Below are 17,068 nucleotides of genomic sequence, written 5' to 3'. Positions count from 1 at the left end.
TTTTGTTTCTAATTGCCTGACCCAGTAGAGATATTATAACTTGAGAAGTATATAGTCTGGAGTGTTAATCCTTAGCATGGCCTAGTGGTCAGTATAGAAAGTGAGTGAATTCTTTGGGGAACCCAGAGTCCAATTTTGAAACAGACTCCAAATCATAATGCAGCTTTTTTTTTTTTCTTTTTGCCTTTTCTTGAGCAGTGCGGTGGCTTATGGAGGTTCCCAGGCTAGGGGTCTAATGGGAGCTGTAGCCGCTGGCCTACGCTACAGCCACAGCAACTCGGGATCCGAGCCAAATCTTCAACCCACACCACAGCTCACGGCAACGCCAGATCCTCAACCCACTGAGCAAGGCCAAGGATCGAACCTGCAACCTCATGGTTCCTAGTCCGATTCATTAACCACTGAGCCACGACGGGAACTCTGAAATCATATGCAGCTTTGAAGCTCTAGATTTGCGTCTCTAGAATTGAAATTTTAAAGTTTAAATTTTCTTTCAAAGTTTAATAAGGAACTTCCTCAGTCTCTTTACTATATAAAACTCCAACATAATATAGTCTTGATACATCACATGTAAGTTGGTGGGCCACAAATTAACAAATACTCTAAACTCTTTCTAGTATGAGGAACAGCGTTTCTTCTAAATGAACCAACCCCCAGATTGGTTTCTAGGTTCTGTTCTTATAATTTAAAAACTCACCATATTTTGAGAAACTGAAGTTCTTTGACTTCTTATAATACGTTACTTAAAATGTGAAAAAGCTGCACGACCTAGCATTTGGGTGACATCTCACAAATGCACCAAGTTTCCTGTTTATAATGCTGGTATAATGCAAAGGAATTACTGAAGTTTAACTTTATTTTTTCCCCTTTCACTATTAAGAATAGAAAGTCAAATGCTGAAACTTGTTTTCCCAGCTGGGAACTTTGTTTGGATCAATCTTAGGTGAGAACTAAAGAATGTAAATGTATATATATTGGTTAAATAAATAGGTAAAGACAGGGGTATTCAGGTATCTGGAAAAGGCTTAAAACCAGATTTTTAAAAAAGGATCCTTAAAGAAGCATACTTTATTTTATTTTATTTTTGGTCTTTTTGCCTTTTCTTGAGCTGCTCCCGCAGCATGGAGGCTACCAGGCTAGGGATCTAATCAGAGCTGTAGCCACCAGCCTACACCAGAACCACAGCAACACGGGATCCGAGCTGTGTCTGCAACCCACACCACAGCTCACAGCAATGCCAGATCCTCAACCCACTGAGCAAGGCCAGGGATTGAACCCGCAGCCTCAAGGTTTCTAGTCAGATTCATTAGCCACTGCACCATGACGAGAACCCCAAGAAGCATACTTTAAAATGTAAGTTGAGAGTTCCCATTGTGGCTCAGTGGTTAATGAATCGGACTAGGAACCATGAGGTTGTGGGTTTGATCCCTGGCCTTCCTCAGTGGGTTGAGGATCTGGCGTTGTCGTGAGCTGTGGTATGGGTCAAAGATGCGGCTCGGATCCCATGTTGCTGTGGTGTAGGCCAGCGGCTGCAGCTCTGATTGGACCCCTAGCCTGGGAACCTTCATATGCCACGGAAGCAGCCCTAGAAATGGCAAAAAGACAAAATAAGTAAATAAATGAATGAATAAAAATACAATAAAATAAAATGTAAGTTGATTTTACCTAACTATCAAAAAACATTCCATTGGTAAGATGTATCATACTATGAATATACTGCTTCTCCATTATTGATAAATCCAAGAAGTAGGAGTCCTTCAGTTCTTGACATCGAAATCTTTTCTGGACCTGACCTGGGAAAACTTTGAGGGGAGTAATCTTGCAGGTGAGTGGAGTAGAAAACATAATAAATTGGTCTTTTCTATACTATATTCTATGGTCCCATACAGTGGATCCTAAGACTAAAATATACATCGAGGTTGCACTTTAGATAACATTGGATCCTCATTTCTACTCAAATGCTTTACATTTCCTTTCCTCCTAATTTTTTTTCATAGCTAAAGACATCTACATGAAAACCATGGTATCTTTAGTTTGGTAATTCCTCCATCCTAGGGGACCCTGCTCACCTGAAGTCACATAATCTTTTATGTGTGCTCTGGTACTAGACAAACTGTTTATGTGATAAACCACAGATAAACCACTATTCTGTAGCTTCTATGGTTTGACAGATATATGTCAAAATTAAAGCTTTTTTGTGGTTGTTTTGAACATATGGTTACTCACAGAATGGTTCTTACACTGACTCCAGAATGTGGTTACTCTGACGTCTTCAAAATATCATAAAAATTAGTTCCCAAATAGCTATATCTACATAACTTATCCTGCTCATACATATTATGTTAAACTCTTATTCAAATTGTTAATCTGTAAAATTTAAGTCATTGCCATCTTTACCCCATATCACTGCCTTTCTCTCACTGTATTTCTAAACATGTGATAATAAATAGACAAAGGAAGCACAGCAGTTCACCAGGTGTGGAATAATATGTCACATTGAGGACAAAGATTAAACCTCCACCTTACAAAAATTTTATAAAGAGTGGCTTAAGTAATACCACACTGAAAATGTACAGGTCAATAAGATATAGACCTATTCTTTAATAAGTTAATAAAACGTGGAGTAAGGGTCCAGGAGAGAAGTCACTTCATTCCTTGATAATTTGTAATATGTATTTGGAGTTCAATAACTCATCTAAAGAATAACATTACCCATAGGTCTCTTTATTAATGACTCAGAATATCTGCAGGTAAATGTTTTACATCCTTTTTGATGCCAAGGAAAAGCACAGACCTCACAATGTAAGTATATATTTTAATATATTATGGATATCATTCTATAGGACAAAAAGAAAAGGAAAAAAGAAAACAAAGAACCAAAGTTTTCTCTTTAACGTTACCTATCACAATGGATTTTTTTCTCCTCCACCTCTTCCAAGTGCCTAGGCCTAAAAACTGAAAGGAGTGGTCAGAGTTTCATGGACTGAATGTGTAAAGTTTTCACCACTTAATGCTGAAGGGAATTAAATAACTAAATTCCTGTATCTCCTGATGAGAATAATGCCTAGCTGAAAGTCTTAAATCTGAAATGCTTTTCTTAGTTTGCCTCAAGTCAAAAGATTACTTAATTTATTGCTTTCATGCTTTGTGGACAATCATGTCAGAAAGGTCTTATGGATGTTCCTCTGAATCAGCGTATCTAATTGTGTGTGCACACACACATCCTATATGTGTGCTGGCATATCTATCTATATCTACCTCCTGAAGTATATGTTGGTGGCTCTAATTCCCTGAGGAGAAAGGTGAAGAGTCAATCACTTGAAGATTGGAATAGTCTTGACATTGTTGAGAGAGGACTGATCCTAATCCACATTTACAAATACCATAGAGCATTTTACGTGTTCTTGAAAAAAAAAAGTACTTTAAATTCTGTTTATTGTTATTTTTTATCTGACTGAGGTAAAACTGCAATGCATGCTGTTCTCAATAATGAGTGAGGGGGGAAAATAGGGATGTATGAAGTATGCCTAATAATGAAATGATTTAAACTCGAATTTTGGACACCAAAATATAGAGAAGTCTTTGAACATGATTCATTCTCTCCCTCTCCCTTCCTCCCCCTCTCCCTCTCCTCCCTCTCTTCCCTCTCTCCCTCCCTCTTTTTCTCCCTCTCTGAAAACGGGAAGCAGGAGGTGGCTGAAAGGGCAAGGATGGCAGTGAATTTTGGGATGTGGAGGTCGCAGTCCCTGGGCAGTGTCCACCCGGCCGGAAGCGAAGGGACCGTCCGGGGCTCGGACTCCGAGCCCTGGTGCTGGACATGGTGTCCGGCTGTCCGGGCTCAGGCTCCGGCGCCGTTCCACGACCAGTGCGGGTGGCTGGTGTGACAGCCAGTGGGGAAAGCGTTTCCCTCCAGGACGGGAACGTTTTAAAAGCCCAGTTTATCTGAGCTGGGTTGCTAGTAAAGCTGGCTGCGAGCCGAGGGCAGTAGGTTTGGGCGGCGGGGCCGGGACGTGGGAGCCCTTTGCGGTCAGCAGCTCAGCGGGGTACTCAGGGCGCCCTTTCTGGCCAGAGTTCCCCGGGCGTCAGGGACTGCTTCACAGCTGGAGGCCGGGAGGGACGAGAGTAAACACCTAGCCGGAGGGGCCGCCTTCAGGGAATGGTTGCAAAGGGAGACACGAAAAATAATTCAAGCCCGAGAGCCACCCCGCCCCCTCCCCGCGCGGCCTCCGCGGGCGGCGCCACAGGTCCTGCAGCCTCCTGGCGGGCCCGCGCCCCCGCGCCCAGGGGGTGTCGCATCCCGGCCAGGCCGGCCGAGACTGCGCCTCGGAGCGGGTTCCAGGAGTGCGTCTCGCCAGCCCGCCCGCCCCACCCGGCCGGGCCCCTCTGGCGGGATAGAGCCTTGCTTTGCTCTTTTCGTTGGCCAAGCACAATTGTGTTATTGGAGATAATGAATTCAATCCCCATCAAAGGGCATTAGGCTCGGCCAGGCCCTGGAGTTGCTGCTGCCTTTTTTTTTTTTTTTTTTTTTTACCAGGAATGAAAGGCTAAGGAGAAAAAAAAAATTCTCTAGGGGAGCCTTTCCCCTGATCACTGCTTTTGAAGTGAAGGGGCCCGGGCATTGTTGTTCACCTCGCGGCCCATACGGCTGAAGAAAGCCTGAGCTTTTGATGGGCTGAGAACCGCCTCTGCAATGAGCACCACGTCGGGCTGCGCGGCCTGCGGGCAGCATATGTCTAGGGGCGCCCGGGCACTGTCTGGCGGGCGGGGCCGCAGGTCTGGCGGGGAGGGGGCTCGCTGGGGCCGGGAGGCTGGGATCGGAGACCAGGCAGGCCCACACTCAGCCTCAGCGTCCTCGGGGGCCCTAGGCCTCGGGCCCCAGGGTCGTCTTTCGTGGCGCAGCGTAGGAGTTCCATCTGTGGTTAATCAGTTAAGACCTCCGACTGGGAGGCCAGACAGCCCTTTGGAGGTGAGGCTGGGGAAGGCAGGGCTCTCGAGCGCAGCGGGCCAGGGAGATTAGAAGGCTTTTTGTTCCGTCATTGGGACCCAACGTCTAAGGTGGCTGGCTTAGCTAGAGCTTGAGGAGTCTGCGAAGGTGTACACCTCAGAGAGTGACATCCGTACGATCCGCAGTTAGGATTTTTCACCTTCGACTCGAGGGCACCGCGCCGCGCGACCGGCCTCCAGGCGGGGGTCGGGAGGAGGCGAACACCCGGCAGCAGGCGAGCGGCCCGCTGAGCCAGCAGGGCAGGTTCTCCAGCATCTGTGGCGACTAGGCCTCGCAGTTCTGAACCCAGGACAGCACATTAGCATCAGATAACCTTTTCTAAATACTTGTTGCTGGCATTTAAGTTTGCTTACAGCGCCGTCAACGTGAACTTTTCCCACCTCGGTTGTAACCGGCTTCCTCTCCCCCTCCCGCCCGCGCGCCCGCCTGCCTCTGAACACTTTGGCGCAAGGGTCCGCAACTAGAGTGGTTCAGTTCCCATCCCTCTCTTCAGTGTCTCCAACCCCCCACCCCCACCCCTCCTCAAAAGACCTGAGTTATCCGCCCCATTAATATATTAGCCAGGCATGACACAAAAGGAAGCGCGTGTCAGCGGAAGGCAGTGTGATTCCAGGGAGAGGCGAGGAAACCTGGCCGGTGCCCTGCGCCGCAGCACGGCTCATTGCAGTTTGAGCTTGTGAATCGGCCTCCACCTAAGAAAAAAGCTGTCGGAACGGGGAAGAAGGTGGCCCTTGGGGGTGAGGAGCTGTTGAATTAGGCTTTTGTGGCTGGGCTACCGGACTGAAGGCACTAGGCTCCAAGGTGGGACCTAGAGCTACGGAACGTTCCAGAACCGCCCCAGTAACCTGGATCGCACAAAGAAAATCAGCTCTCCAGGCGTACCCCACTAGGCAGGAGCCTCTTTCCTCCCTCATCCATTATGGGTCCTTAGAATTAAATATATAAACGAAAGAAACCCCCACAAAACCCTTACACTCTTGTCATTAAATTGCTTAAGTTTTAAAAGAACGACTCTTTGGTGTAAGAGAGAGTGAGAGAGAAAACTGACCTGGGACGTAATTAGACAAGCAAAGGAGTAACAGAAATTTCATGGAAGAGAGAGGAAAGAAACTGAGCTGTCCAGTTAAATACATTGTTCCCTAATTCCAGGCAATGCTGGGGGATCGGGGGTGTATTTCCACGTGGTTTTTCTGAGTTTCAGGAATTGATAAAGAAAATAAAAAGCCCCTGAGGTGTAGCCTTGAAGAGGCGTTGAGGAGAGAAGTAGAAAGTCAACCCAAGACAACCTCGCACAAAGTCCCACCTCTGTGGCACTGGCTGGGTTCTGAAATTGATCTCCTTGTGACTTGACTAGCATCCCACTTGAATTCTGAGGTCTTTGAGCATTTATTCCAATTAAGCCCTTTCCTTCCGGGATTTTGAGGGAGAATTCTCTGCTTTTATACCCTAAGTTGACTAGAACATAGAGAACCACAAAATATTATGAAGTGGCATCTGGAAGGAGGGATGCTCCTCACTTTGCAGGGCTGCAGAGGGGAGCTCAGACTCACCTTGAGCTTTGCTCTGGCACTGTGCAGTCAGTCAACATGAGGAAGTTAGAAAAAGTTAGAAAAAGAAAGGTAGCAAATGAGGATTTCCCCCTTGTTGGATTAAAAAATATAATTGTAAGTAGGAAAATGCTTGCATTTTACAAGTTAAAGTTGAATTGCATGGGTTATTTTCCAGCCCCAAAATTGCTTGCTAGTATGATGGCTGGAGAGGGAAAAATGTGAGGGCTGCAGTCTGAACTGTCCAAAGTTCAGTGAACCCAGCTAGACTGGGAGCTAAAAAGAGAAACACCAATGGAACAATTATGGCCTCAAACTTAACTATTTGGAAGAAAAAAATCAGAATATTCAAAGTGATCTGTTATGGAATGCTATTTAGATACATGAAATAGGAAATTGGTAGAAAATAAAATTTAAAGACTTTTTAAAAAAATTGTATTTCCCCAAATTGATTATATCTTTAAATTGTAAAATCTTCGAAGTCACTGCATTTTACTACATTCTTATTCTCAAGTTTTTACTGATGCCAATGATTCTTTCAGTTCAGAAAAATCTTATTTCTAAATTTCAGCATAATTTAATTTCCTATTTAGCCCAAAGTAGCTTACACACAATTACCTTTCAGGACACAATTATTTTGAATTAGACATTAATCTTAATTCCATTTAGTTGCAAAGTGCATTTTACTACAATTCAAATAAGCAATTAAAATTTAAATTTTGAAGGTAAAATATTTTTACAAATTTATTAAATATCTAGTAAACAATTTAAACAATTTTATTTTTTCGAGTTTTTTTCTCTTGACATATTGAGTATCACATTAAAATACATTATAGCTAAATGTTCTATGATATTACTGCTAAGTCAACAGAAGACCAATTGATCTTGAGGAAAGGTTAATGAATTTGGGCTACAGGTCTCCTACACTGGCCTGCATTGAAAGGAATTTGTATTGATCACTGAAGTTTTCTGCAAAGAAATGATATAGGCATTTTCACGGAATTGAGATTAATTTTTTAAAGTGCCAAAATAACAAAGTTTAAAAATTTTATCACTCCAGAAATTCTTTTTCACTAAGGCTCATTCAATCTGTTAGAATGCTGTATTTTTATGCTGTTAGTGATAAAAAGTTGGGTATCTAGTTTTCAAAAAAGGAAAACAGAAGTTAAGAACTTTAATAGAATTTTGCTTGTTTAATCCTTCTCCCATAATAATTCTCACCCGTTTATTCTACTGAGAGGGGATCACAAAGGGACAATAAAAATTAAATTTTATCTTTGGTTTTGCAACTGTATGAGCTACCTTGTAGAAAACGTTGAACTGCCTTCTACTTGGGAACACTTCGAAGTTGTGTAGTTTCTGCTGAATAAAAAATAGTGAGCTTTTCTTCTTTCCTAAATTTAGTTGTCTTCCTTTTTATCAGTTACAAAAAAATTTCAGGCCTGGCCAAGGTGAAAATAACACTTGGAAGTTCCCCTCTCCAGCACTATACTCACTCTCAAAACATTTTTGTTTTCTAAAACTGTTTACTCTGTAGCCTTGTTAGTGGATCGGAGGGCCTCCGGAGATTTGCACTTGGGTCGAAAGGAAGGTTTTTCCCTTCTTGCTCCCTCCCTCCCCCTCTGAAGACCCCTCCCCCACCTCGGGCGAAATTCCTAAATACAGCGAGTCCCCTGGACCGCGGCTGAGCGGTCAGCATCCCCTTTCCGGCCGTCTTCTGCCAGAGCATCCGAAGTGAAGAAATATAGAAACTCCCGGACGAAAAGAGACGTGGGAGGGGGTCGCTGGAAGGCGGCGCACTCGGGGAGGGTCCCAACACTTCTCAGAACTACAGATGTTTTCCTCCTGGCGCCGGGGTGCGGCGCCCCGGCCGCTGGCGTTCCGGCGTTTGTGTGTCCGGGTTTCCGAGGAAGGGATTACGCAGCGGGAGCAGCCCCGGCAACGCGGGCGTTGGGGCCGCAGAAACGGTTACGAGGCGCCCGGCCTTCTTTGTTGACTTTTAGGTCTCGGGCTCAACAGAAGATTTATTCGCTAGGAGGGGAAAATGCCCAAACAATGAAGAACTAACTGCACTTGTCACCTCGAGATGCTCGCGGTCTTTCTCTGACCAACACCCCCCACCCCCCCCTTGCCCGGCAATCGGCTGCCGGCCTCAGCCCACGCGCGTCCCAATGCGCCGGCCGCAGATGGCGTGGCCCAGCGGTGGTGGCAGAGGACGCGGTCAGAAAATCGCGTGAGCAGCTCTCGAGGCGAGCCCCGCTCCCAGCGACACACCAGGCGAGCTCCCCAGGCGGGTCTCCACTGTGGCCTAGGCAAACCCCGCAGCGCGCCTCGTCCCCTGCAAACCTAGGAAAAGTCTCTGTGAAGTGAGACAGCAAGAGCTAAGGCCAACTTAAGCCTGGTGGGTGTAGGCTAGGCGTTAATATCGTTAATGTGTTAAAAAGAGAGACAGGAACAAAGACAGTTGAGGTTCAGTGGGGCAGGGTAAAATTCCGAGGTCCAAGCTTAGGACTTTACATGACTTTTAGAATTCGAAAATTCCAAAAATGCCAACGTTTACTAATTATATAAATATAAGTAACTATTGGGATTGAAAGCTTTTTTTCTTTGGGACCTTAGCATCCTTCCGAGAGGCCTCTAAATTAGATTTTGAAATTACTCAAACCAGTAATTTCCATCTCCTCCTTTCATTAGTTGAATTGAGAGCGGGGGCTGGGGCTGGGGCGGGGGTGGGGGTGAGTGACTGGATTTCTGAATTTTTCTCAAGTGCTGCAAGGCACCCCTTCTCTCATCTGGGGAGGCAATTACGCGATAATTAGGGGACTCACACAGCTCTTTTTATCTTGTCCGCGGTAAGGAGTGGGGCGATCAAAGTAAAGGCTGTCCAAGTTCAAGCCCTAGCGAGGATGGAGTTCATACACAAGGGCTCAGGCAGGCCAGCCTCTGCTTGGGCTGGTGTTGTTATTGTTGATGTCAATCCGAACGAGGCTTACAAAGAAATAGGTGGACTGGAAAGTGAGCCTACTATCAAAGGAGATTAATGATTTTGTGATCTCAACCAACTGTAGGGGTGTGAAGTTGCATTTAAAAGCTTCTTAGAAGGCAAACAAATCATCAGCTTTAAGTTCTCAGGGAAAAAAAAATGTTAGAAACAGTATTTTTTTTAAAAATATCTTCACAAAATACAAAGTAGCGGCAACCCTGAAATGCCTTGGTGGCACAAAGCTTCCCCTGCAGGAGTAAATTAACTCGGGCCTCCCTGGGCCCCCTCTAAAGCTACCGTCATGGTTAAGTTTTTTTTCCTTTTTCAATAAAAAGAGAGTTTGGGATCCTCTGTTGTAGACAACTTAATTTTATCGGCTATATCTGATATTTTATTCTCACTTGAACACTTTTCAGATAAAGGAAAATAATACATTGGAGGAGGGGAAAGGTAGTTAAATTAATATTTGACTTCACTGTGGAAAGTCTCAAAGGAAACACAGAAAGCTTACACCCTTGTCAAAAATTGAAGTAAACATTACTGGGAATAAAGAATCTTAAAAAATCTCAATCCTTAGAATATAAAATCAGTTTATCTACCTTTTTATAGATCTACTTTAATTGAATATCCTTAATTGCTTTTTACTAGCTACATTCACATATAATAAACATAAACAATACAGCTCTTAAGATAGTTTTCCTTTTTGACGTTTATATTCAGTGCCGGACTTTGAAAAATACCATATTCAGAATATCTATTTTGGATTTAATTAAGGCAAATAACAGAAATCCTTATTTTTTGTTAACATTTGATTTATTTAAAGTCCTTAACTGCAAATGATCAAGAACATATTCCACGGCTTAAAATTTGTCATTTTCATTATTTAAATCAAAATATTTTAATTACAATCACATTGATAAAAATTAACATTTTAATTTGTAACTTTAACCATCATTTAAAGCAACTTCAGCTGTAAAGAAAAAAAGAATAAACCATGCAATAAATTAACATTGAGAAAGCAAAGAGGAATAATAATGAAACCCGTCTGGCTATACTAACACCATGTCCAACTGTGAAAAGTGCATTAACACTGAATGAAACAAGCACACGATGGCAATAATTAAAATGTCCACAATCAATTGGATTTTGGAATCTTGGACCAGATGTTGAAATACAACTCCCTATAACTTATCTCTCCTCCAACATTGTAATATTCCTTTTTTTTTTCTGGAAAAAATATCCTTTAAATGGTATAGATACATAGAAGCTAATTTTATACATGTTATGTGACCTCAGAATGACTTGACCATGGCACTCTGCAAGCAAGGAGCAGAGTTATTGAGGAGGGCAATTCTTTAGGAATGAATTTCCAGGGCTACAAATGGGTGGAGAGGAGGGGAAGGGGTATCATTGTAACTTCCTGGTCAGGCAACTCTTTCAAGAACATGTATATCACCTACCTATTACCTCTATATGTTATGTGAATATATGGAGGATGTCTACCTATCTGAGTGTGTGCATAAATAAGTTCATATATGATGTATATGTATTTATTTTTAAGACATCTGCTATCTGAATGTACCTGAAATGAATGGCTCTGATGTTTATAATCTGTTTATGTTTTGCTGCAGAACAGCAGCATTGTCCTTCAATACGTTTAATAGCCCTAGGGTCTATTTGTTTCTTCACCCTTTCAGTTCTTATGGTTAAGAGTATTGCCATAGACCTGTAAACTCCTGAAAGTGTGTATGTTGGGGGGAGGGGAGGGAAAAAAAGCACAAACAAATATTTTACAAGGTTGACTTCCTTCCTTCCTTCCGTTCTTCCTTCTTTTTCTTTCTTTCTTTTTTAAATATACCCTGCACAGACTAGAACACGTCTGCAGGGGGAAGAGGGAAGACAGGGAGAGGGACAAGGAAGTAGGAGGATTTTATATATACACTTGTGGATCATTAAACTTTTCAGGAAAAATTTGTGTTGGTTTGGGACTGGTTTTCTTTGTAATATACACAAGGCGTTTTGAACAACAATAACAAAGTAACAGTCTTCTGCACTGGGGTAAAGATTGTGCACAAAAATAAAAATAGTTGGGGTTTTATTACTGCTGTTGTCGGCTTGGTATGTGTGGTTTTGTTTGCTGTTGATTTCTCTCTCTCTTTCTCTCTCTCCTGCTACCAGCATGGCCATGCCAGACAAACCCCCAGTCCCAGGGAGCTAAGAAGTGTTTAGAACGGGTCTGGAATACACACCTTGGTAGTAGGCCGGCTCCAGGGCTGAGGGCTCAATGGGGCTCCTGGTGGCCACCGAGGCGCTGCCTAGGGGCAGACTGGCGGGCAATGGGGTGCCATACGGCGAGTACTGTAGTGCCTGCTCATATGCCTTGAAGTCCAGCTTGTGTTGCTGCTCAGAGGAGGACATGAGGTTGTTAATGGAGAAGGGATGGTTGAAGGAGTAGTGAGGGTCCCCTTTCAGGTGCAGCTGGGACTCGTGGGGTGCCAGGCCATGCGCCGGGTGGGAGGGGGGCACAGACACCAGTGCCCCAGGCCCGGAGCTGATCGGAGGTGCAGCCGAGGAGGCTGGAGTCTTCAACTCTGAGGCGCCCCCTGTCGTCGCCGCCCCGCTGTGGTCCAGAGTCTGGGGGCTGGCGGCGGGCCCGGAGGCCGGCGCGCCCTCTAGCTGGCCAGCCTTACCGTGCACGCCCCGATGAAGGGGCGAGTCAGCACTGGGGTTGGCAGCGCTCGAGGGGTCCTTGCGGCTCTCAGGGCCGCCCTTGGCGCCGCCGCCACTCCCGCTCCCGCCCCCGGTCCCTGGCTGCTTCTCGCACTTGAAGCGCTTCTGGCGGCGCAGGTAACAGCCGTTCTCGAACATGTTGCCCGAGTCCGGGTGCAGCGTCCAGTAAGAGCCCTTGCCGGGCTTGTCCGGGGAGCGGGCCACTTTGACGAAGCAGTCGTTGAAGGAGAGCGAGTGGCGGATGGAGTTCTGCCAGCGCTGCTGGTTCTGCCGGTAATAGGGGAAGAGGTCCATGATCCACTGGTAGATCTCGCTCAGTGTGAGCATCTTGCTGGGCGCCTGCTGAATGGCCATGGTGATTAGCGAAATGTATGAGTAGGGTGGCTTGGCGTGAGGGTAGCTGCGCTTGAACGTCTTGGTGTCACCGCCACCACCAGCCCGGCTACGGCCCAGGTTGGACGGCGCGTACGCCATGGGGCTCATGCATGGGTTCATAGCGGCAGCGTAGGGGCCCAGGCCGTTCATGGAGGCCGCCGGTTGTGCGCCCATGGCTCCCATGCCGCCCGGGCTCAGCGTCGTCCCCATGGCAGTCACGCCCGCCGTCATGCTATTCATGGCGCCCGCAGAGCCGCCCGGCATGCCAGCCACCGCTCCAGGGCTCAGGCCGGCACCTAGACCCGGGTTTGCGTAGGACATGTTGAACGAAGCCGGGGTCATGTTGCCGCTCGTGGTCATGGTATTCATGGTCATGTAGGTGTTCATGGAATTCATGGTGCTCAGACCCGAGTTCATGTTGCTGACGGGGACCGAGGAGTAGGCCTGGAGCGGAGACAGCGAATGAAGAAGCCCCGAAAGGCGGAGTTAGTAGTGGGCGCAGGCGGCCTACCGGCCAGGGCAAGCCCCCAAACAAGACGACAGCATTTCTGCAAAGCATAGGACGCCCCACCAGGGGCAAACCTTCCGGCGACCTCCCCAGAACCAGAAAAAAGATGTCTTGCACGGCAGGAGAAAAATCCTAGCTCGGCAGGCATGAAAGACAAGCGCTCACAGAAAATATGTCCCCAGGAAGATGTGTAATCGCCTTACACGCGAGGCTCCGGGCCGGCTTCTAGGGCCCCTCTATTGCCCCCTCTATCCACGCCAGGCGGTATCCCAAGTCTCCAGGCCAGATCGGCCTCGGCAAAGCGCCCTTTTGGTTAAAAGGAGTTAAAACTCCGAAAATAGAATTAATCTCTGTGGTCCTCTGCTTATTCATTCCACCTTAAAGGTGCAGTGGGTATGACGGTATAGCCCCCACCCCACCCCTCAGGGCAGGCAACAGCGCCAGTTCTGCGCCCAACTCGCCTAAGCTGCCAAGCCCGCTTCACCGAGTAGTGGCCTGGGCTATGAGGGGTGGCTGTAAAACTCTCCCTGATAGAACAAATCATTCACGGCCATATAACCAAAGATTTCCAAACAACTGGGGTGACTGTTGTTTAGAAGCAGTGTTTTCCATCTACTTGTAGCAACTGTATTGAAAAGAGAAAGAAACTCAGAAGTTAAGTTTTGGGAAAAAATTAAAAATCAATCTACAACAGGAGAAGGGGCAGGGAGGGTTGCATAACAAATATCATTTCATTTAACTTTAACATGACTTTACAGCCATTCATAAACTTGCACTAATTTCATTCTCTATTTCCAGGTCCCTAATTTTTAAAAAATTTAATGATGCAATTTGTAGAAATAATCGTCTATTTTTTCACTGATACTTTGCCACTGATCCCCTAAAAATCTGGCTTTTGAAACTATATGAATAGTTTCAAATATTTTAAAAATCCAAAATCAAAGTCCATTTACTTTCTCTTAATGTTACTCTACTTACTAATTCTCAGCTTTAATCTGTAAGGAAGCTCTTTCCATAGAGAATTTAATTGATTAGTGAGTGCAGATGACTGTATCTGAATTAACGCTGAGGAAGAGTTCTGAGCTCCTTCTTAAATCATCAGTTGGAGAAAACCCTTATCAATAGCAATTTGAGAATGCACTATATATGTTATAAAATATAGAGCACAGAAATATAAAAACTACTTCTCTGATAACTTAATAGAAATAATGATATCCTTACTTTTATTTTCATCAGAAAACATAATTCTATTCGAAAACGTAAAAGGTGAACAAACAAATTTAAGTAGGCATACATTCTGCTATGGCATGCAAATAAACTCAAGGTAAATTTGTGAATATATATATATATACACACAAATCTAAATAAGTCAGTTACTAGGAAAATATTTCCTGATTTTATAATTTTCTGGCCATGTCTTAAAGTATTTTTTACTTTTCCTAAAGATTATCCAAATCATTTTTAATAAACGTTTTCAATAATGGTAAACTTTTTCGGGGGTAACCGCCAGCTATTTCCAGAGAAATACTTTTAGTAGGTGGTGGTCCTGCCTGTACCTGATTTTCTTCGCAATCCCTTTGTGCACATTGTAAAATAAACCACATGAACGTGCCACCAAGGGGACAATGAAGAGAAACAGGTTCTCCGCCCGCCCGGAGTGCTGGAGGAAAAGTCAGCTCGCACCAGCGCCACCCAGCGGTTCTAGAGAAGAACGAGCATACTTCTCCCCAAACAGGGCTTTTGAAGAAGTTTTACAAAATTTCTGAATCATTTCATTATTAAGACGCTCAACTTAGCAGGTGCGCGCTTTCACCAGAAGACAACTGAGAATTCAACTGCGGGACAAAGGATGTTGGGCGGGCGAACTCCGGCGTTTTCAGAGTTTTGCCTCCAACTCATGCCGGCGCCGGCCCGCCAACCCGCGACACCCCGGGCCAGGCTCCGGCTCCCGTTCTCAGCAAGGAGGAGGCAAGTGCTTCCCAAAGCGAGTGCTTTCAGAGCCAGAGTTTCTTCAAACCATCTCGCTCGATCTAGGCGCCGGGATCCAGCTTCCCCGGCGGGGCTGCGGATCTGGATCCCCGGCTCGGCCAAGGCCCGGTCGGGGCCAAACCCGGTGGGCAAGCAGCGGTGGCACGCAAAAGGCGCCTCAAGTCCGCCAGCCGCCCGCCCTTCCGGGCGCTCGCCTCGCCAGGCTTCCTCCGGCACGGGGCCCGAAAACGTCCCGCCTGCTGCCCGCGTCTCACCTCCTGTGTGTCCGCGTAGTAGCTGTTCCAGTCGCTGCTCTCATGCCCTTCCATCTTCACAGTCCCTAACATCCTGGAGCCACCCTGCTCGATGCAACCATCCAGCCCTGTGCAAAGCGACGGGCAGCCGCGCGGCGCAGGGCTGGGGGCGGGGAGCCGAGCAGCGGCAATCACCCGAGCGCCCGCGCCGGCCCAACGCCACCCTAGCAAGGAGGAAGCCAGGCGCTGCGGGGCGCGGCGTGCGCGGCGGCGCGGCGGGCGGGGGCAGGTGGCGGCCGCGGAGCGCGGCGCCCGGGAGCGCCTCCGCGGGAAGTGAGCGGGCGGCCTCTGCGAGATGAGTGCAGTTGAGCTGATGTGGATCTTACGTCGCTCGAGTGCCCACCTCCTCGTCCTCTCCCCATTTGTCCGCCGCACAAAGACGCTCGCACCTACAAAGCCTGAGGTGCACCTGCGAGGCGGCCGCCCGCCAGTCCAGCAGCCCGCGCCTCCCGCCCAGCCGCGCCGCCGCCGCGCGCGCCCCTGCGCCCCCTCCCATCGAGCCCCCTCCCCCAAACCCGGCCCTCACTTTGTTTGCCAAGCAGTGTAATTGGTTTAGGCCCGGAGGCTGGGGGAAGAGGAAAATGGGGTGGTGGTGGGGGTGTAACCCCCTTTGGAAGAGGAAAAAAGAAAAATAGGCGGGGCCGGGCGGGCTAGCAAGGGTTGTGGATGGGAACCGCGCAGCCGAAGAAGAGCTGGGGGCGGTGGCGTTGAAGCGGGGGCTCGAAGGATAGTGTCTGCTACCCGACCCCAGGGTCTTCCGAGGAGGACTCGGGGCCCTCTAGAGGCCCGTGATGCGGCCCCGTCCCGCGCCCTTCCTGCCTCTTGTTCTTCTGCTGGCTTCCAGCCCCCGCCCTTCTGATTCCTGACCTAAAGTTCAACCCCGGGAGCCTGGAGAATACAGACTCCCCTCCCTCCCCGCCCCTGCCCTGTACTTCAGGCTTGAAAAAGGAAAAAGCCCCACTTTTGCCCCGTCACTAGAAACTCGGCCATCTGAGTCAGCCGAGCCAAGTGACGTTAGGCCGATCCGGGCTCCTGGCTAGCAGAGTGGAGACGCTGCCACGAAACCCGTACCTGCGGCTAAGAGCAGGTGAGTCACAGCACCGTTTTATATCTTTATGACATAACTTTTTTTTCCGCCTCAGTCCGCTCTACTCCCCCTTGTCATCTGTAGCGATCATAAAGAGGAAGAAACTGAGAACAGATGTCTGTGTGATAGGGCAGGCGGACCCGAGTCGGGCCGTCCTCTCTAAGCCCAGCTCCTCCTCCCGCCCCCCTTCCGCAGCCTCGGGGACTGAGCTGGAGGCGACCGTCAGGTTTCTGATAGGGAAAGGTCAGGGGGAGGAGACATCTCCCTAAATACGTGCTGGGAGAGCCTGGGCTCGGGAGCGGGAGTGCATTTGCTCGGCTAGAGAGGTGCCACGCTGAGGCCAGCGGTGGTGACTACGGTGCCTCGTCCTATCTCTGTTATGGAGTGGCTGGGCTAGGACCCCGGTGCCCGCTTGGTTTCTAATCAGTCCTGGACATCGGTGGGAAGTGCTCCCACAGGCAAAACCTCTTGGCTCCTACGAGGCTCTGGGTGGTGGTTTGCTCATAATTCCTGAGGAGGACCGACTAAAAAGTGACTGGATGATAGGCACT

The 17,068-nt window shown here is 47.4% G+C and overlaps 1 protein-coding gene across 1 annotated transcript; it reads right to left on the bottom strand.

Moving 5' to 3' along the window:
- On the bottom strand, window positions 7,316-15,721 carry FOXA1 (forkhead box A1). Its single transcript, XM_001929276.4, has 2 exons — window positions 15,392-15,721; window positions 7,316-13,084 (listed from the first exon to the last, which is right to left on the bottom strand). Exons 1-2 carry the CDS (start codon window positions 15,461-15,463, stop codon window positions 11,750-11,752), a joined length of 1,407 nt encoding a protein of 468 aa, XP_001929311.1. The 5' UTR covers window positions 15,464-15,721; the 3' UTR covers window positions 7,316-11,749.

The sequence above is a fragment of the Sus scrofa genome, chromosome 7, assembly GCF_000003025.6.
Source record: "Sus scrofa isolate TJ Tabasco breed Duroc chromosome 7, Sscrofa11.1, whole genome shotgun sequence".
Classification (NCBI taxonomy): Eukaryota; Metazoa; Chordata; class Mammalia; order Artiodactyla; family Suidae; genus Sus; species Sus scrofa.
This window is presented reverse-complemented; position numbering and strand designations above follow the sequence as displayed.